The sequence below is a fragment of the Diceros bicornis genome, chromosome 5 (genome assembly GCF_020826845.1).
Source record: "Diceros bicornis minor isolate mBicDic1 chromosome 5, mDicBic1.mat.cur, whole genome shotgun sequence".
Lineage (NCBI taxonomy): Eukaryota > Metazoa > Chordata > Mammalia > Perissodactyla > Rhinocerotidae > Diceros > Diceros bicornis.
In genome coordinates, this window is record NC_080744.1 from 55,200,035 (window position 1) to 55,222,124 (window position 22,090).

General features: G+C 43.5%; 1 protein-coding gene across 2 annotated transcripts in view; it reads right to left on the minus strand.

Moving 5' to 3' along the window:
* Nucleotides 1-327: 327 nt before the first annotated feature.
* The window catches only part of ANXA2 (annexin A2), a 43,862-nt gene continuing 22,099 nt past the window's right edge, over nucleotides 328-22,090 (minus strand). For both annotated transcript variants that reach the window (XM_058541726.1, XM_058541725.1), the window contains exons 4-13: nucleotides 15,439-15,533; nucleotides 12,007-12,120; nucleotides 8,838-8,928; nucleotides 7,839-7,918; nucleotides 6,390-6,449; nucleotides 4,357-4,450; nucleotides 3,702-3,797; nucleotides 3,185-3,243; nucleotides 1,736-1,858; nucleotides 328-688 (exon numbers count right to left, since the gene is read on the minus strand). In XM_058541726.1, coding sequence (XP_058397709.1) covers nucleotides 629-688; nucleotides 1,736-1,858; nucleotides 3,185-3,243; nucleotides 3,702-3,797; nucleotides 4,357-4,450; nucleotides 6,390-6,449; nucleotides 7,839-7,918; nucleotides 8,838-8,928; nucleotides 12,007-12,120; nucleotides 15,439-15,533 — 872 coding nt within the window. In that variant the 3' untranslated portion in view covers nucleotides 328-628. The remainder of the gene's footprint in view (nucleotides 689-1,735; nucleotides 1,859-3,184; nucleotides 3,244-3,701; nucleotides 3,798-4,356; nucleotides 4,451-6,389; nucleotides 6,450-7,838; nucleotides 7,919-8,837; nucleotides 8,929-12,006; nucleotides 12,121-15,438; nucleotides 15,534-22,090) is intronic.

The following is a 22,090-nucleotide window of genomic DNA, read 5'->3' on the forward strand; positions in this document are numbered from 1 at the left end:
TAGGTACTATCATCCCCTGGCACGTAGAGCTGCCCAGTGGGACCTTGTATTACAAAAGAAATGTTATCCGCCCACACTGTCCAATACACTAGCAGCTAACCACACGCAAATACTGAACATCTCAAAAGTGGATAGCGTGACTGAGGAACTGAATTTTTCATTTTCATTTAAATTAATTTAAATGTAAATAGCCACATCTGGACCATATCGGACAGCTCAGTTCTAGAACTTTCTTCCTCTAGGGGACAGCCTTACCAGCTGAACATACAATCCTTAAGCATGTGTGATTTTTAAACAATTCAAGTGAAAGTGAGGTCAACAAAACACTTGTTTCTAAAGTAAAAATTCGGTTTATTCATCTGTTTACGACACAGTACACAAGAGGCAAAGTGTTTCACATCATAGATTTCACTGCCAACTCCTCAGAATGTTCACTTCTTTGGCTAAAAGGAGAGACTAGACGGGAAAGCCAAGTAATGCATGGGCATCTAAAATAAGGATGAGGGCGCAAGGCTAACATCATCCTCACAGGGATGGGCACAGGGGGCTGTTAGTCGCAAGCTGATTCTCTAGAACTGTTAGCGGGAAGCGCAGGAGCACACTCCTGGACGCTCGGGCCGGGTGGGCTTCAGTCGTCCCCACCACACAGGTACAGCAGTGCCTTCTGGTAGTCGCCCTTGGTGTCTTGCTACAAATGGCCAAGGAGAAAAAAGAAATTCAGTATCAGGAAAAAGACTCCCACTCTGCAATAACGTATGAGCAGGCCCAACACACACAGAGCCGCTCCCACTGTTAACACGAAGACCCTGCGGGGCCTGCCCAGACACAAAGGCCTGGAAGGCCACACCCAAATCACCCTCCTCAGCGGAGGAGGCTCAGGGAGTGTGGCTGAGGGGAGACTTTCCAGTCCCATCATTACGTGAGTTACTGGGGATTAACACGGGCAGTGACCAGAGCAACAGCACCGGCCTGCTCTCACTGCAGTGAGGCCCAGCAGACACCCCCACTTTTCTCCCTGGCCCTCACCCTTCCGGAGAGGACGGGGTACCTTCCTGCCTCACTGTGTTGTTTCCTGGATTCCTAAGATCACGTGGGGGTAAGCTGGGGAGGCAGGGAAACAATTCCTAAGAGTCTGTGCCCAAACTTGAAGCATATGCCCTAATAAACCTGGCTACACCAAACCCACCTCTAAATTCATCCTTGGTAACCACTGGCATGCCTTTCAAAGCTCCAGGAGCTTTTAGAAAGGGGGTTGCAAAGCCTGTGGGACCACTGTGACCACAATCACTCCTTATGTACAAATGCTCCATCTCTCCAAAACGCAGAGAGATTGAATTGATGGGAGAGATGGGAGTTCTGAGTAACTAAATGTTGCCAAGCCTATCACAGAGGGTTTTTCAAGAAGTGGAAATATAATAAAATGTATAATGTAATTGATCTATATCTCTTCAGGATGTCAACAAGTCTTGCAGGATCATTGTCATCAATACCAACTACCACTGTAGAATAACAGATGTGGGAAATCTAAAATATTTGCCTGATTCTGTAAGATTCCAGGACAAATCATAAATAGTGCTTTTGAAATAAATCCCTGATATTTGATGACCAGCATCTCTCCCCAGTGAGTTGGAAAAGAGAAAATCTCCACTCTGTCATGGTTCCGACAGGCTACCTGCCCGGGGCCCCGGGGCCCTCTGGCTGGCCGGGCAGGGCCGACACGCCCCGTGGGGCTTACCTGGATGTAGTAGTACAGGGACTTGCCGTACTTTCTCTTGAACTCAGACCTAATTTTCAACATGTCCACTTCACTGCGGGAGACCATGATTCTAATCAGGACCTTATCTCGAGTGCCCTTGCCCTGAAAGTCAAGTAGATGTTCCAAGTTAGAATTCACAGACAATGTTAATCACTAAAAAAGAATCTAGGGGGCCGGCCCAGTGGCGCAAGCAGTTAAGTGCGCGCGCTCTGCTGCAGCGGCCCGGGGTTTGCTGGTTCAGATCCTGGGCGTGCACCGACGCACTGCTTGTCAAGCCATGCTGTGGCAGCGTCCCATATAAAGTAGAGGAAGATGGGCATGGATGTTAGCCCAGGGCCAATCTTCCTCACAAGAGAAAAAAAGAATCTAGTAGGTTTTCTTGCCCATGGAACTGATCTGGGTTCTTGATGCTGCCCTCTAAGAGACTGCAAAGGTAACAGTGAAACTACTCCCATAAGAAAAATGAGCATCTTGGAATTCCAAACACCCCAGGATGAAATCAGCACAAACCCCTCCTTGTGCATTCAATACACGTGTACTGAGCACTAAGTACTGCAGGGCTCAGGTCAGGAAGTGTGCGAGTCTGCATACGTAACAAAACGTTCCTGGCTCTCAGGGGCTTAGAGAGGACCTGCCACCAGGTTTTCATTGTGGCTCTGTGCCATCTGAATGGTACAAGCAAAAAGGACCACTGAGTTTAATTCCAGAGCCTCAGACCAAGAGCACCAAGGCACGAGTCCTATTTGACATGGAACCTGAGGAGACATGGGAGAAGGCAGTGTGGACAGGGGGTGATCCAGGAAGACGTAGAAAGGGCCTGAAAGCAGAAAGCACCAGGCACATGTGAGGCGGGGGAAATGGGATGGGATTGTGGGAAGAGACGGTGCATTTAAGGGAAGTTGCAGGGCTGGCTTTGGGGTCAACAGACCCAAGTTCAAATCTGGCTATGTAACCTCAAGCAGGCTGAAGCTGTCTGAGCTCCAGTCTCCTCGTCTATAGAGAAAATAGTGACACAAGCCTCACAGGTTTTTTGGTAATGATTTAAGGTAAAGTAAGCGGCACAATGTCTACTGCGTAGCAGTTGATTAATCATCTCTCCCTTCCTTGTTGGTCTGTACTCTGGGGTAATAGGAGGAAATCACGAGAAATCTGAGCAGGAATCAGACACAATTACATCTGGCATTTTCTCTTTCCCATGGCACTGTATTTTCTACCTGTACACAAACACGTGTGCAAGGAGCTGAGGGAGACAGAAGATGGATTTGTGGTCTTCTCACCCATCGGATACAACCACCACTGACTAGAGCGCTCCTGAGTCTAGACAGCGGGGTTCCTTCCTCCACCCGCTAGTCAAGGAGACTTAGTTTGGGGCAGGAAAGAAGAAGAGCCTTGTGTGGGAACACGGACCGCTCAGGCGGCTGCCCTTACCTTCATGGAGTCATACAGCCGGTCAGCAAAATACAGGGGCTTGTTCTGAATACACTGGACTGTGGAGAGAAGAAAGGGGTCAGCTGCTCCTCTCTCCTCCACCATGGGGGGTGAGGTCCTGACCCGGGGCACAAACCAGATGACCCGATGCTACAGGAACGGGATGCGAAATGGGAAAGGCTAAGGGAAAACTGGGATCCTCTGACACACTCAGCTCCACTGTGGTTTAAAGCAAGGGACTCTGAGGGCCGAAGAAACCCATTGCATGTGGGAACCTCCCCACCCGAGACCTTTCTCTTGTTATTCCTCCTTGGCAGCTCTCCGTTCCACCAATTTAAGGCGGTCCTCAGTTTCCTATCTTAAATTTATACAGTGAAGATTACGAAACCACCCAAATGTCAAGAAGCGACACCTCCTCAACGCACTTGAATTAAGAGGACGGCCATTCGTTACTTCTGCCTCAGTACAGTTCACTGAAAGCTGACGTCCACCAGGGATGGGGGCCACACTCGCTTACCCAGGTTCAGGAAAGCATTTTCCAGGTCTCCTTTGACCTCCTTCTTGATGCTCTCCAACATGTCATAAGGGCTGTAGCTCTTATACCTTTCAAATACTGAGGAAAAGCAACACATAATTATTGTAACAGAGCCACTAGTCAAAACTGTCAATGATCATCCACATGGTTACGCACCACAATAAAAAAAAAAAAAAAAAAAAAAATTGAGGACACTCAGCATCCTAGAGGGCTAGGGCTCACCCTGGTGGACCAGAGCTCACGTTGCGCCAGATGCCCTGGGACAGCGGTACACACACTTGTCCTGACTGGCATTGCCCAGGCCACGTATTTTGACGATCTTCACCTCCCCTGAGTGGAACCCACTCTATCTGGAGGCCACGAGAAACAGTACACAGCACCCGGCAAAGTCCATTACATCAACAAATATGGCAAGATAAAATGATCCTCAGACAAGAGCGGGCAGCAAGCTAAAGCACCAAACGTGGAAAATATTTAGGGGAAAGAAGGATCTAAAATGGGAGAGAAGGGGGAAGGGACTTGGTGAGGGAAAATGGGAGTGCAAAGTGGAGAGGGAACCTTGTTCTGGCAGACCTGAGCCCCAACACAGACCCCCAGCTGGCCCTGGGCTCTGAGACCTCTTAAGCACAGCACCCACCTTTCTGGAGGTGACACACACTCCGCTCGGTCATGATGCTGATCCACTTGGGAACATCAGTTCCTTTCCTCTTCACTCCAGCATCATAGAGATCCTACGAGCACAACCAACCAGGAAAGTTAACTCCATGATCCAGGGCAAGGTCATAAAAAATGTCATGCAAAAAAACCAAAAACCTATACATTCAAAATGCCAAATGATAAAGGATGACTGCACTGCAGATATGGGCAAAAGTGTACTATTTAGGTCAAAAGTCTCAATCAAGAGCAGTCTTCCTGAGGAACAGACAGACACAGTATGAAACTAGATTGTTCACGAGGTCTGTGCTGTACAAATCTTCCTTGAACACCGAAGGAACGACCAAGAGCTTCTACTCAGATAAGAAGGACAGGCAAATGTTCATTAGCACATCCGGCCCCCCTCCTTCTGGCACTTTTTTTTTTTTGGTGAGGAAGATTAGCCCTGTGCTAACATCCGTTGCCAATCCTCCTCCTCTTGCTGAGGAAGATTAGCCCTGGGCTAACATTGGTGTCCATCCTCCTCCACTTTATATGGGACGCCACCACAGTATGGCTTGACAAGCGGTGTGTCGGTGCGCGCCCGGGATCCGAACCTGCGAACCCCGGGCAGTGGAGCGTGCGCACTTAACCGCTACCCCACCAGGACGGCCCCCCTCTGGCACTTTTAATAGCAGATAAGCTGATGGTCATCCACTGAAGACAGACAGGTCAGGTACCCACACCCAAGCTTCTTAGAGACTCAGGAAAGGATGGAGCGGGAAAAGGAGCTGCCCAACCTCATTTTCAGTTTCTGGAAAATGTAGGGGCTGCAAGTAATGCTAAGAATGGCAAGGAGGGAGGGAGAAAGGCTTATGCAAGGACAGATACTCATTCAGTGACCATCCACTATCTGGGAGTTACAAAACCCAACTTCTATTACTTTATTTAAAACTCTTCTCCTCCTTAAAACCCTTTTACCTCCTGCTAAGAGTGCTCTGTGAAATATATTGAATTTTAAAACTAAAATGAATTTACGTTAACTTTGTTCTGCAGCTCTTATGAAATGCTTTGCAATAGCTGTTGACTCTCTAGGAAAGGCATATAGTTCACAGCAATCTAAATCAGCTTAACAAATAGTTCTCAGTGATTATGGGACTAGAACCAAGAAAAGGCCTATTCAGCCAGAAAAGAAGGAAGGGCCTCTGGCGCCCTCCCCTTCTCCCCGACCACAAAGGGCTATATGCCTTCCTCCCCTGGCTTTGCCTCCACCATCTTTTTCCACTTTTTCATGTCATTTACTCTATCGCTGTTCATTTGTAGAAAATGCACACCAGTGTGCACAGCCGTGTCACACCCTGCAGAAACTGGGACTTCCAAACAAGCAAAGCCTAAACGAGCATAGGTGAGTCAGGTATCAATCCTGTAATTCACATCAGCATTATAAGGGAGTACCCTGTAATAACTATTGCTCCCAGAAAGTAAAAGTGAAGCCCACAAATTCTTTGACATTCCTCCCCTCCAAAAAAGGAGCCTACTTCCCCTCCCACTGACTGCAGCCTAGAGATGGCAACTCACTTCTAGTGAACAGAGTATGACAGAGGTGACAGTCTGTGACTCCTAAGGTGAGGGCATAAAAGGCACTCGGCTTCCTCCTTGCTTTCTCCCGTGGCAAGCAGCCATGTTGTGAGGACACTCAAGCAACTCCTGAGAGAGGCCCATGTGGAGAGATACTAAGGCCTCCTGCCAACAGTCACGGGGGGCCATCCCGGAAGCAGATCCTCCTGATGCTGCCAGGCCCTCAGATGACACAGCCCTGGTCCATATGTGGTGTGCAACCTCACAAGAGGCCCCGAGCCAGAGCCACCCAGCTCTTAGCCACTCCCCAATTCCTAACCCACAGAAACTGAGATAACAAATGTTAATCGTTTTAAGCCACTAGGTTTGGATGTAATTTGTTACACAGGATAGAAAATTACAGACTATCCAGAGACTTACTAGAAAACAGAAACTCAGACCAAGAACCTTGGCACTTACCCGGGCATCTTGGTCAATCAGTTCATAATCAATGACAGAACCATCCTCTGCTCTTCTACCCTACAGAAGAAAAAAAAATTAAGAACATCAAATATATTTCTTTGCATATTTTAAAACTAAAAATGCTATTTTCTCCCCAACTCATGTAAGCCATTATTTAACTTACTGAATTATCACTCACTTAAAATTTTCTTTCACTTTGAGGTCTAGATAAGACCAAGGATTGGTACAACAATTGAGGCAGTGAAATGGGGTTGTGCCTCGTCATCATCAACCTTCTCCTTGGTACCCAGTCCTGGGCTAAACACCTTACAGAATCCCCCCACCTCCAAAAAAACCTGATGATATTTAGTTCTTTCCCTCAGAGAGCTTACAATCCAGATGGAGAAATAAGCACGGAACAAATGGTAAAACAGCACACTAATCTATGGCTCTAAGAAAATGTGAAATGCAAAAAGGAGAAATCTGTCAGAAAGTCTGTGGACAGTGGGGTAGAGCTATGGTGGTGAACCCTGAGGATGAGTCAGATGAGGCTGGCAAAGGGGAGGGGAGGGAGCCATTCTGCACGGGAGGAAGAGCTCAGGGAGAGGCTGAGCACACTCAAGTGAGTGAGGTGCTGCCCGGCTGGAGGAGAAGGTGAGCAGGAGGGACACCCAGGGAGGAAGATCAGGGAGGGCCAGGTATAGAGGACTTTTAAAGGCAGTTGAGAGTTTGGATTTTACACAGCAGAAATGGGTGTCCATCAGGGGAGTGAAATGGTGAAAGGGGATTTGAAAGATAGGTGGATGGCGGTGCACAGGGCAGGTGGAAGAGAGGAGAGCCAGGGAGGGCGGCACGGAGTTGTTACAGTAATGGAGATGTGAGGGCCAGGGTGCAGCATGCCAATCAATCACTTGTGATCCGGGTTCCTGGAGAAGATAATTTCTCTTCCCTCCCCTGGCACGCAGGCATTAAACTGCACACTGGTCAGAGCTCAGACTCAGAAAGGAAATGCCTTTCATCCACGTCAATATGTTAACATCAGCAGACAAAGACCCCCTCTCCAGGCAAAGGACTAACTGGATAAATCCTCTCATAAGACGTGAGAGCAGGTGAAAGAAACAAGAGGGTCACTTCCCACTGGGTCCTCTATGGCCATAGATAGAGGCGAAGTGACCTTCCCCGAGTCATGCGGCGAGGGCTGGCACATAAATCCAGGCCAGAACTTGAGAGCCGCCTATTCCTCCTCTGGCCCCAAAGTCCACTTGACCATGCGGTTTTGCAGGGTAAGAAATTCTGTTATCCAAAAATGACAACTCTGCAGAGACACTGCAAACCTACCATCGGAAATGCAGCTAGGATTTCTGATGCAGGCAGAGAGGATTGAGTTAATTCACTCTCAAGTATAAAATGAGGTATGCAACTTGCCTTGGGAGGAAACAAGGACAAAGAAATAGACCAGAAACCCACCTTTGCGAGGGCAACCATCAGCTTGCGGAAGTCACCAGATGTGTCGGAAACAATGTCCTTCTCCAGATCAGTCTTGTACACTTGGAAAACAACACATCTGGATTTATGGTTCCTGCCTGTGCAGCCACCCACCCCAAATGCCCCCTGCCCCACTAAACCTCTGAAAATCAGAAATGGCTGTGACAGCATGGATGTATCTGCCCAAACGAGGGTGGATTCTCTAAAATGATTTTTACCCTCATAAAATCAGAGCCAGTGTTATTATTAGTGACAACAGACAGACAGGGCTGGATCAAATCAGGGATTCTTAAGCTCACCTTTGATCAGTGACCTCTACTGTAGCTAAAATACTGGTTCCCAACCTTCTTGACTATGAATACCCATTCTGAACATCAAAAAATATGGAGGGCTACACACACACACACATAATCGTGCTTTATTATCCACTGATTCAGAAAATGCACAATGGTGAAAACTAGTAAGAATTAAATAGTACTTTTGAATGAATTTGTATTTTATTACTCAAAACAGCATCTACATTGAAATGCAGTAATACGTACACATGTAAGCTGCATCATTTATTCTACCCACAGCCTCCTATACTGTTTGGTGCACAGAGGTCCACGTGCCTCTTGCAACAATATCTATAGTCCAGAGCTGGGAACCTCTTGAGCAGAGACTGGACAGCACCCAATAAATGAAATCCACATATGATACTTTCTACTCCCCATCAGATCTTTTTTTAAAAAAACTTTTTTCTCTCCTTTCCCTCCTGTCTGTCTTCTTGTAGAAGTTCTAGTGGAATGTCATAATCAAAACACAGGCCATGAGGAGGTGGAGCAGAGGGACCTGGACCACAGCAAACCCCTGGATGGTCCAGATGGCAGGCACTTCCTCACGTGTAATCCAGCATCCTACCCCGAATGCCAGCCCGGGTAGCCATGATGGGGTCACAGAAACTGGGCTGAGAGGATGCATCACAGAATTAGGGCTACTCACTTTCCTTATAGACTCTGTTAATTTCCTGCAGCTCCTGGTTGGTCCTTGAGCAGATGATCTCAATGAGGGAGTCCTCATCAGTCCCCAGCCCCTGTGAATCAGGCAGCACACACATCAGCAGGGAAAGTCCTCCTGGCCATTAGCCTTCTTCTCTGATCTCAATCAGGTAAACTGCAAACATGCACTGGGTCTGTCAGCACGCTGCTCCTTTCTACATTGCTCCTGGGGATCTGTACTCTATTCCTCAGCACAAGGTAATGTCATTTTCCATTCCTTTAAAAAATGCTTCACCAGAATACAAGATGGTCTAAAGACGTGTTTGAGCTCAACTATATTAAAATATATATATATATATATATAGTAAATGAGAAGAGACAGCAATGCAACAAATCAAAATGTTAAAAGTAGTTGCCTTTTAGTGATGGGTTTATAAAATGAGTAACTTTTTCTTCTTCCTATTTTTCTTTTTCAGTTTCTATCATAATCACCCATTATTTTAATAAATGGGAAATAATTTTCTTTATTAAACAATTCTTCTCAGTAATTTAAAATAAAGGAATATAGAGATTTTATGTTGTCATTTGCAGCCAGCATCGTTAGCCTGGAATAAGTTTTTTTACCAGGGAAAGGTACAGATACGATAAAATTTTTAGCTTCACCTCTTTGAAATGTAAAATTGGGTTAATGTTAAAAATTTCATTCTTCTATTTCCATTTTTGCTTGATTACTATGCACTCTTCAGGCATTTTAGGGAAGCAAAAGGAAATAATGAAGTGCCAAATAAACCTAGACACCAACACTTTATTAAGGAATAAGAATTTGATAGGTGATGTATTCAAATTTAATATATACACTTTTGAGCATGCCAGATAGCTTGAAAAGACTCAATGAAACATATATTTCAAAGCTGGCTTTATGATCAAAGTCAAGATTTAATAATCAGGATTCTCTAATACTCATCTTTCTGAATTTGGAAATATCACTTTGAACTAAGTAGAATTACAACTGTTTAAAATGTAAATCAATTATAAGGTGTTAATACAATAGGAAACTTACTTATCCACAGGAAAAGTATGTCAGCTATTAATTAAACTTATTAGAGTTTATATACCCCTGAAAAAGTGGTTTGTATAATATAAGCTAAGCCTCAGGTTAATGGTTAATTTTGAATTTTATTCTTAATCTAATCTATGAGCCATTGCTTCTTCTTCCAGAGTTTTTAATCATGATTTGTAGAGGTTCTAGCAAAGCCAAAATTTCTTCCCTTCTTAGCAAAAGGCCTACAACAACATTCTATACAAATGTTACCGGATGACTGCTGAGCACCTTCAAATATTTTAGGGGGCAGTTTTTCAGCCTCAAGGATGATAGAAATACAGTCTAAAATAACTGATGCATTGGAAGAAATGCTATATTCTGACACTGTGAGAATGTAAAACAGGTATAGCAATGTAAGATTGTTTTCTCCCACCACTGATATACCAGTGTTAATATCTAAGAATTCTAATAGCGTTTTTATCTCTATATTCAAAGGTGACCTTGGCCCAAAGCTTGGCCCAAGCTTTCCACAGACTGTCCACAATTCCTATCACAAGGGCAACTTCCACTGAACATATGGCAGATACCGCCACTGGTATTGCCAGAAGTCAAAACAGATTTTTTTTTAAAGCATAGTTCAGTTAACGTCACTTCGAGCTTTATGGATTTCAGAAGGGTACTCTGTGATAGCTAATGGAAGAGCTGGCACAAGGTCAAAGACTTAGCAGTCAAAGCACCTTCACTGGGCCCAACTACATAGATGACAATGGTGACTGACAGCTCAAACAGGTCTGTTTCAAGTCACGAATAGCTAGTAATAGATACTAGTAAAATTGCACAAATCAGAACTAAATGGATTCTTGATGAAAATAAGATAAACTGATCCGATGTGATGATGGTCATAAGAAACCTAGGAGATGCTGGCTCATTTATGGCTCCAAAGGTCCCAAGACTCAGTTTTCAGGATCAAGCAGGATCATTAAGTGTTGTTGACATTTTATGATTTTTAATTATACCTTCCCAGCAATGTAGCCTTCTTAGGAAACTCAGAGCTAGTCTGCTCAAATAAACAGCTCAGGCTATGCGGAAGAACTGAAGGAAGAAAGAGATTTCACAACAAATCTTCCAGCAGCCCTGAGCTAGCAGGTTCTGAGCCCCGGAAATGCCTGGTGTGTGCAGCCGCCTGACCCTGGAGGTGCTCTGTAGGGAAAGGGATGACAAGCAAACTGTGACATTAGCTCTGGTGACAGGTTTACAGCTCCGTCTCTTCATAATTCAGGAACAGTGGCATCACAGAAAACACATTCGGACTTAGAATTAAAAATATGAACTAAAGCTTTCGCTCCTACTCCAGAGGATTTACCCAGTTTTACCAGCAGAGGGCAGTATCGGCTTATTCAAAGTGTTGTGGGCACACACTACAAAAAGGGCTCTCTGCCTTGCTGCAACATGCATTTATGTTTCTGCATCTATGACATTTATATAATACTTGATGTTTTTGGGACGCATAATATTTGGGGAGTTTCCAACCTGGAATTTTTACTATCTAGTTTAACCTAAAATTCCATGTTCAAAATAACTTTGCAAAAGAAAAACAAAAGATAGTATGTGCTACAATACTTTGAACAAAACACAGGTACCATCCACGATCTGAAATTACCCTTCATATGCACTGTGATGTTCTGATTTTGCCCGAATTTGAATCAAACAATGGGACGGACAGGGAGAAGGTCAGAAAAACACTCGAGAGAGCATGGGCACAATTTATAAGCTTCATTTAAACAAAAGCTATGAGTTTTACTTTTGCCTTAATATCACAACAAATCTTTTTTGAGGAGGAAGTGTAATCAAGGAAGTAGTTTTTCCAAATGGTATCCCAATTGCCCAGGTGCCAAGCGGTAGCAGCTGGTAACTGACTTCTCAGCATCATGAAATTTCTTTACAGTCTTAAAAAAAGTAATGAAATATTTTTGGTACAAATCCTGAGGCTTATAGCGTCAGTTCATTAAAAAAAAAATGGTTCCAAATGAGAATTCAACAAAACTGAAAATCACCTAATTACACTCAGAAAGCTGTAATTCACCAATATTACTGGCAGATTCCACAGAGATTGCACCTCCCACGTGCTCACCTTCATGGAGGCCTTCAGCTCAGAAGCATCGTACTGAGCAGGTGTTTTCAACAGGCCCAGAATCACCGTCTCCAGGTGGCCGGACAAGGCTGACTTCAGTGCTGCTGCAAGTTCCTTCAGAAAAACGGGCAGGAACATGGGAAATTTGGTTGGTAACCAACATTCCCTTTAAACCGGGTGAGTAAAATACCAAACTATCCCTCACCTGCATACCCTTTAAGAGACCCAGATGTCAGAAACTGAAAGATGAGACTTTGTTCTAACAAAACCCCTTAAAATCCAAGCTGATTTTGCCTTCCCTCCCTGTCATTAAAAGGAAAACTGGAGCAATCTGCAATTTCTTAGAAAGCTATGAGTGTGAGGGCACTTCACAATACACTTGCACGTGATAACAGCCTGTGGAAGACAGGGCACTTCCCGGGGTCAAGGCCCCCGCTGAGAAGGAGGTGGTTCGAGTGGGGAGCCTCCGGGGAAGCAGAGCCCTCATGGCCTGCTGATACCCTCCTATAAAAGATGTTTGCAGCTGTGCCATGGGTGGCTCCTGAAAGTCTCCAAGAGGAACTGGAGGCCCCGACAAGGCTGAAGTGGGCTCATGAAGCTTTCCTATGTCAACACTTCATCTACGACTGAGAGAACATCTATTTGTCGATACCAAATTGGAGAGGTATTGATAGAGATGATGGAGACTAATGCCCCCCCATTCACTCCCTTAACTTCCCCGCTGCATATTATTTCTTAAGGGTTCCACTGTCACCATTAACACAGATTTTAAGTCAGAGGTCTGAGTCAGCACCCATGTATGCAGACAGATACCCCAATTCAACATGGCTCTTACAGATGCTTCCCCAGGGATTAAACTTCCTTCACATCATGGGCACTGAGTGACAGCTGAACTCTCCCGTGGTAATTTTCTTCTTTCTTTTCACTTTCTCTCTCCTCTTCTCTCCCTTCTTTCTTTCTGTCCTGCTTTCCAGCAGCACTCATGGCATCTACAATGTTTAACCCCTAGAAGAATTTATAGGCACTAAGAGGTGATATGCAGCCCGTTTCAGCGAGAATCTTCTCAAATCGTTCTCGACATGAGAATGAGATGGATCTTAGAAATCATCTGGCCCAACCCCTTCACCACCTACTTTCTCCTGCTTCCCGATGTCCTAGTAACACACGGCACTTAGGAGGGGACTTTAAAAGCAACACCTTCCGGGCACATACGTACGGTGACAGATAAAAACTAGACTATTGGTGGTGAGCACGATGCAGTCTATACAGAAACTGATATATAATAACGTATGCTGGAAATTACACAATGTTATAAATCAATATGACCTCAATAAAATAATTTTTTTAAAAAAAGAAGTTAATTTTTCTCTTGACAAAGTTACTTTCCAGGGAGTATTTTCCTGCTACCAATAAAACTGGCTTCAAGGACTGCAGAATTGCATAAGTGACAAAAGGTGGCTATGATTACCTTCACAGAAAATGATCCACTGACATAACAAAAAAAAAAAAAAGGCAACACCTTCCAATTATAGCATCGATTTTCCAGTTTGGAATTTTGAGGTTAGGTAATTCCAAACTTGGCCTACCCTTGACACTTCCCTCGACCCATTCTCTCCTCAAACCTCAAATAGCGTTTGGGCACCTACAGACTTCTTCCACTTCTATTATAAACTCTTTAGGGGCGTTCAATTTCCTGCTTCTCATAACGTCTAGCACAGACCTTCACACTCAGCAGAAACTCCAGAAATGTTCGATAAATAAAATATACCATTCTTTGTATGGAGAAATCTGGCATCTGCTTGAACACGAAAGAAACATAAAATCAATCCTCTCTCCCTGCTCCTCTCCACTTCTCCTAGCTCTGCCCTTGCTGTTAAAGCTCATCACCTGGGCAGCCTCAGTCTGTACCCTTGAAGAACTCTGCAATACAGGGCTTTCTTCTTTATTCACAAACAACTCATTTGAAACGATAAGCTTCTGCCTCCAGGATTTCCTTCAGAAATTATCTCAAGCAGTTTATGCATCTTTCTATAAAAGATGACAATCCTCCTTGGCCCAAGGCTAAGAGGCATCAAGAAGCAGTAGGACAGTGAGCTGTTCCCAGCACACAGCAAAGCCTGTGAGGTCACTGAACCCATCATGATTCTGGTAATATTTTCCCTCCAAGAGAGTATGTGAGAGCTTTGTTCTCCGTCTATCTAATTTGAAATCAAGATCCAGGCTTCTACGTTTCCTTATACACTTACGCGTACACACCCAAGTGTGTTCCAAGACCCTACTCTGTAAGTGACAGCTGAAGTAGCAGTTACAGGCACACTGTCCAGAGAGATGGGCCTTCTGCTCCAGCTGGAACTCAGCTCTACCAGCTCACAGATCCTTTTGGCAAAGTGGAGAAATAAAACACCCCCCTCTGTGCCTCACTACAGAAGATTAATATAAGCCTAGCGGAGAGAAGAATTTTAATGCACATGAGATGAAAGAGGCCAGATGCTTTCCTACTTATGTCCTTTCCAACTGTTTCGGGAGGCGGGGGAGGGAGCTATAGCAGGGCTTGACCTGCAACCCCAGAACCCCGGTGGTCATATTAACCCCAAGAGCAGAATGGCTTTTCCAGAATCCTTCCAGCTCACCTCCACCGTGGCTACGAGTGAAGGCTCTAAGTCAAACGGGAGCTGCAGGAAGCCACGCTGACTGCACCATCCAAGAATATATCAAAAGCTTTTAATAGCAAGGAGTTAAAAATAAAGCAGCCCGTCCTTAAAATAAAATTTCCTAACACTGCGACAAAATAAAGGATGAACAAGCACTGGGTCGTTCCTTTACCACTAGTGGACAAGCAAGGGAAAAAGCACAAAGACCCTTTAAATAGTGGGGGCATGGCATGCTGAAGATAGCCTGCTGGACCAAATGAACGACTTACTCATTACGCCCCTTGGTTGTAAAACTCTTAAGAATTCAAGTGTATTTTTTTAAGAATGAGGGGAGCATGTCAGGATCAATACTCAGTGAAGGTTAGTGTCCTAAGATTAAATTAGAAACATCTTATCAAGAGCTGGCAGAAGCCACAAAGATGAAATGAGTTGCTACATATAGAGAATTACCTGCTGGGCACAAAGTAAGCATTCAGTAAATGGTGCCTGTTGCCGCTGCTGTTACTCCCTATTCTGTTCGACCTTTCTATTCCCAGAACTGTCCCCTCCACACACTCCAGGTAGGAGGAGAGCATGGTCTTTATGGATGAGCTCCAAGCACTCCAGGGGCCACCTGTGAGTGAGTGGTGATTCTTACAAGGATGCAAGAGGAAAACCTTGGATATCCAAGAGTTCCAGGAGGCTCTTGCTGGAATGAGCCAGAATTCTTGAAAAGAAAAAGCGATGGCTATGGAAATAAAATTCAACAAGGAATGCTCTCCAACCCTGAAACTGCCCGTACCTTTTTGGTCCTTCTCTGGTAGGCGAAGGCAATATCCTGTCTCTGTTCATTGCTGCGGTTGGTCAGAATGTTGACGATGGTGACCTCATCCACACCTACGGGAACACAAGTGTGAATTGTTACTCAAGCACATGCTCTCGTCCTCTGGGCTTACACAGAAGGTTTTAAGCAGAGTTTTTTCAAACTGAAACTTACATACTGTTCCCCAAACTGAAATACCAGGACATCAAGATCTGTTCTCTCTCTTTTTATCAGCCCCCTCCACCTAACGAGTGTACCTTCTTTTCCTTTTTTCCCGATAACCTCAAACCTCAAGCCTAAATGAACCTTTTAAATATTTGTATTTTAAAAAACTATTTTATTCATAAATTGCTTTCTGGAATCCACAGTAGGAGGTGCATTTGCCAGGCTTTGGCAGTCAGATGGAACAACAAAGATTTAGGAGGATTTTAAATGAAAGTCCCCAAATTGCCATTTAACTGGGGATTTAATAGGCAGTAACTGCGAACTGAATTAATACAGACAATTATTTATATTTATTGCAGGATTATGGCTATATAAGCAGCTAGGTATAATTTCTATAATTATAGAAACTGTCATGACAAATGAGTTAGATTTAATATGGCAGTTGTATTTTAATAGCATAATTGATTACTATAATCATCCTTATTGAAGACTAAATTATTTTGTAAGGAAAATAAACGTTCCACTGCTTTTAGTCTTCAATAGACAATTTTAATAATCAATTTTATAACTTTATTAAAAAGAGTAAGTGTTTTAATCTAAATTAAATCTAAATTGGGAGTTCTGAAGTGCCACCAAAATATTTTAGTACCTATTTTAATTGGAACATGTGTATTTACAAAGATAAGCAATGCCTTCTGGTATCTGAAAGTTTCCAATTTTATATCAGAAATACACCTAACATGCCATTTAACTTAAGAAAGCACAATTTTAAGAATTCAGAAAGTGAAAGGTCTCTCTCCTGACTGATTAGGAACGTTGTTTAATAAAAGGAAGAGTCTTTGCCATAACTGGATAGGTAACTCTTGGGTGAGAGAGAGAGTGGCTAAGCCACGAGGTCAATGCAAACTGCAAAAGCCTGGCCACAAGGAAAGAGGAGTCCCAAAGCAACAGAAAGGTCAGAACTGCAAGGCTGTGGGGCAGAGACAGTGAGCAGACTGAAAGAGAAGGTATCTTCAACTCTCAAGCATGTTAGAAAGATCAAAAGGCATAAAGTTAGATTTTCTGGGTATAAAAATAAATAACATTTATTTTGTATTTATACACTCATTTCAGAGTGAGTTCATATCAATACGTTAGTCAGTTATGTTAACTGCAGCATCTATAACTTTCACTCTGATTTTTAGAGTAGCCAGTGTCAACACAGAAACCCAATTGCTGTAAATGAGATTCCGTTTCAAAGATGCTTATTTCAGCACTGTATATAGTATCAAAAAATAAAGGGGAAAAAAAACTACGTCCAATAAGAGACTGATTAAATAAATGTTCTTTTGTCTATATAATGGAATACTATGTAGTCATTTAAAATGATGGTATAAAGTACTAACTGACAGGGAAAAATGTTCACAATACATTGTTAAGTGAAAAAACAGGTTGGAAAGCAGTATCCCCCGTATAACCCGATTTTTATAAAATACATATGCACGTATAAGAAACTATCTAGAAGCCTTTATACCAAAATTCTAAAAATGATCCTCTGAGTGGTGGGATTATGGATAATTTAAAGTTTCCTTTCTTTTGATTATCTATACTTTAAAAGTTCACCATAATGACCATAAAAAGGGTTTTTTAAATACAACATGAATGACATGCAATCATTGATCCAGCATCAACTAGCGACTTCCCTTCAAGCGATTCCTCGTGTGGTTCCGAATACATTAGTTAGAATAAAACACAATATGCGTAATAATTAGGAGCTATACCTACAGAATTCTCTTTGGTTTCCAAAACTTCCTAACACAAGCTATCTTATTTAATCCTCACGACAACCCAGTGGGCACAGCTGTCCTTCTTCCTAGTTTATAGGTGGGGGAGCTGAAGCTCCGGGACCGAGGCCAGCTCTGCAGCTGTTACCTATGTAAACATCTGCCCTCCATCAGCCTCAGTTTCCACATCTGCACAAGTCAGAGGCTTGAACAACAACCTCCAGCGCTGCTTCCGCAAAACACTAACAGATGGAATCGAGCTTTAACATATGGGCAGGATAGATTTAGTCAAAGACCCGTTAAGATTATGAGGCTGCTTTAGTGGACGTGTGTCTGGGAAGTGTGCACACCTACCACACGTGTGCTTGCTCGCACTCTCTCTCTCTCTGAATATTCTACGGCTCTAACTTTGTATTAGGAAAACCACTGTTTATAAATGTGTTTTTCCTTTATACTTAACTTTCTTACCCAAATCTGAAAATGCTGGAGAACAACAAAATACAATTATATCTTCTAACTTCAATTCTAATATTTCCTGAAATCAATTTTGGGGCTGCTGACCTGAACACTTATCAAGAACACTGACCCATAAAAGATTATTCTCCCTTGGAAACCAATGCAAAGTTTATGTTTGTGTCAGAATGTGGTCCTGGGCCCCCGTGAATTAGAATCACGTGAAGCACTTATGAAAAACATGGTCCCCTCCAGACGGCTTCCCTGGTGAATTCTACCAAACATTCAAAGAAGACTTAATACCTATACTTCTCAAACTCTTCCAAAAAATTGAGGAGGTGGGGAAGCTCCCTAACTCATTCTACAAAGCCAACATTACCCTGATACCAAAACCATACAAGGACAACAAAAAAAAAAGAAAATTATAGGCCAATATCACTGATGAACATCGATGCAAAAATCCTCAACTGGAGCCAAGAACATGCAATGGGGAAAAGAAAGTCTCTTCAATAAGTGGTGTTGGGAAAACTGGATAGCCACATGCAAAAAAATGAAAGTAGACCCTTACCTTACACCATACACAAAAATTAACTCCAAATGGATTAAAGACTTGAATGTAAGACCTGAAACTGTGAAACTTCTAGAAGAAAACATAGGCAGTACGCTCTTCGACATCAGTCTTAGCAACATCTTTTCAAACACCATGTCTGACCAGGCAAGAGAAACAACAGAAAAAATAAACAAATGGGACTACATCAAACTAAAAAGGTTCTGCACAGCAAAGGAAACCATCAACCAAACGAAAAGACAACCTAACAATAGGGAGAAGATATTTGCAAACCATACATCTGATAAGGGCTTAATCTCCAAAATATATAAAGAACTCATGCATCTCAACAACAAAAAAACTAACAACCCAATTAAAAAATGGGCAAAAGACCTGAACAGACATTTCTCCAAAGAAGATAGACAGATGGCCAACAGACACATGAAAAGATGGTCAAAATCATTAACTATCAGGGAAATGCAAATCAAAACTACCATGAGATATCACCTCACGCCCATCAGAACGGCTATAATTAACAAGACAGGAAACAACATGCGTTGGAGAGGATGTGGAGAGAAGGGAACTCTCACACACTGCTGGTGGGAGTGCAAACTGGTGCAGCCACTATGGAAAACAGTATGGAGATTCCTCAAAAAATCAAGGATAGAGCTACCATATGATCCAGCTACCATATGATCCAGCTATTCCACTGCTGGGTATTTATCCAAAGATCTTGAAAACACCAATGTGTAAAGATACACGCACCCCTGTGTTCATTGCAGCGTTACTCACAATAGCCAAGACTTGGAAGCAACCTAAGTGCCCATCAAGGGACGAATGGATAAAGAAGCTGTGGTATATATACACAATGGAATACTACTCAGCCATAAGAAACAATGAAATCCAGCCATTTGTGACAACATGGATGGACATTGAGGGTATTATGCAAAGTGAAATAAGTCAGAAGGAGAAGGTCAAATACCGTATGATTTCCTTCATTAAGTAGTAGATAATAACAACAATAAATAAACACACAGAGACAGAGATTGGATTGGTGGTTACCAGAGGGGAAGGGGGGAGGGAGGAGGGCGAAAGGGATAATTCAGCACATGTGTGTGGTGATGGGTTGTAATTGGTATTTGAGTGGTGAACATGATGTAATCTATGCCGTAATAGAAGTATAACGATGTACACCTGAAATTTATACAATGTTATAAACCAATGTTATTGCAATAAACAAAAATTAAAAAATAAAAAAAAACACGGTCCCCTGGACCCCATCTGAGATCTACTGATTAAAGACTCTAAGACTTGGTCCCAGGAAGCAGCATTTCATCCAGCTCCCTGGTGATTCTTTATTTGAGAATCACCAATAAAGATGGATAAGTATGGGTGGGGAATGGAAATCTTTAGAAATCTGCCTATGTACAAGACCATTAAATCCTTTCTACCAACTGCTTCTGTGAGGGGCAGGGTCAACCACAATTTCAGGGGGAGAAATGCTTACTTTTGTCCAAACAACCCAGGTATGAAATAACATCTGACTAGAGTTCACTCCACAAACTTCACTGCAATCCCATGCTTTAGTCAACGAAATAGCTTTCTGCCTTTCTGTCCATAGCAGCTAAGTGTCCAGCCAACAGAGTCGGAATTCAATCCAATTATCGGAAATCCCCATAAGGAGCCTGGGTAGTTAAACTGAAATCTCACCTAGGAGGCAGCAACAACTACAGCCTCAAGGAATCTAAATGCATTTTACCTAAATTATTTACCAAGCAAACAGCCTGCTGAGATGCAGCATCCAACATGCTGGGACCCCTTCCAAGGGAACAATCTGATGCATTACACAAATGCTAATGCCAGCAACCACAAAGAAGTTAAAGGGAGGCTATTTCTGCAAGTGGAAGCCCCCTCCTCTTTCCGAGAACCTCATCTAAATCAGCTATTTCTCCCATCCATCGTCTGCAAGTTTCAAATTGAACTGGAAAGAGGAAAAAATCACAGAGCCCAGGATCAATGGCCTAGTCAAATCCACTTAAGGCACGTCCTGTGTCGTAACACCAGAATACGCGTATCTGCCAGTGGGATTTAACCATCTTATCTTCGGAACACTGTTGCTTCCTCTCAACCTGCTATCATAATCGGTGAGGCAGTTTATTCCTGTGGATAGGAGTTCAGTGCAGGTTGCGGCTGCAAGGGTCATCCGGTTATTCACCATTTCTGCCCAGGATGCAGCTGAAGGATGAGGACTAACACTCAGCTACCTATGTCAGCACAATCATCGTCAACAATGCACGGCCAGTGCAGCACACTAGGAAAGCTTCAAATAACAAATTTAACGTAGGTGCAGATGCCCAGGAGATGAGGCTCTGCCCTCTCTGGGTTTGCACTTCTGGATGGCCCATGTTCCAGTACGTAGGGAAGTGTTTGTTGGGAGGAAGGGCCTACGGTCTAAAACAAACCGTGTGGGTGGGGCAAAAGCATTAAAGAAAAAACAATAAACCTGAACAATGCTTCTTCTCCCACCCCATTCCTCTTGTGTTGGATGTGGAAGGTCACAGAGTAATCTAAGCAAAGGCTCCATTGGGAAACAGTGCTGTCGGTGGGGGATCCCACAGAATGTGGAGGAGAACACAATAAATTCTGTGAGCCAGGTAAATTCTGTGATGCAAGCAGATTTTTTTTGTCTTTTCAAAACTAATAGAAGTTAACATTTTCAAGATTGGTGAGGAACTGAGACAAATTTATTGGGCTCCTGACAAGAAACAGCACAATAAAGTTTTTAAGCACTTATTCCTTCAATGAAAATAGTCAGCTAATCTCATCAGCTAACTACAAAAATGTTTCCAACACTCCGAGCTGGGGCATCTGAAAGGCCAGTCATTTCTAAACGCCAGTCAACCCGAGGCAACAGCTTCGCCAATTAATGCCACAAGGAGTCGCCACAGACAGCAGGGCTCAAGCAGAAAACTCGGGGGTCGTGGGTCCCTGAAACTATCTGCTGAATTTTTAAAGCATAAAGAACACTTGCAGTCTAAAATGACGGCCAAATCTGAAACCACAAAATCAGCCTCCTGGAGTTCCCTCCTCTTCTCTGCGGGTGGAAACCCCTGGTCAGCTCTGCATCTGGCATTCCATGGAAAATGTGTGTCTTTATTGTCCATGGCAAGGAACCGAGAGATCATTCTGAACAGGATGCTGACTCACAGCTGCCAAGACACACTGACTGCACAAAGATAATGGATCTCAGTTTGTTTGATGAAGGACTTAGGAGATCCTCAGGGCATAGGTGACTGGTTAGAAAGCCAAGGAAAACTGCCCAGATACTTCTTATCTAGATTATGAGAAAAACCATGACTTGGGTTAGATTCTCGGGCATCTCGAGATCAAACCACAGAAGAAATCATCAACAACAGGAAGGTCAGAGGCAGGCCACAAAGAGCGGAGAGGGCTGCAGATCCAGGGGTGTGGACATGTAGATGTATCCGATTTATTAGAATAACAGCAACCAGTTCCTGAGCACCTACTATGTGCCAGGCATTTCACTAGGTGCTTTACCCAGTTCTATCATGTACTTTTCACCACGCCCAGGTGAGGTGGGTATTATCGTCATCCCCATTTTACCGATGACAAAACCAATGCTCACAGAAGGCAGGGACTCGCCCAAGGTCACACAAGCAAGTCACCTGAAGAGCTGGGATTC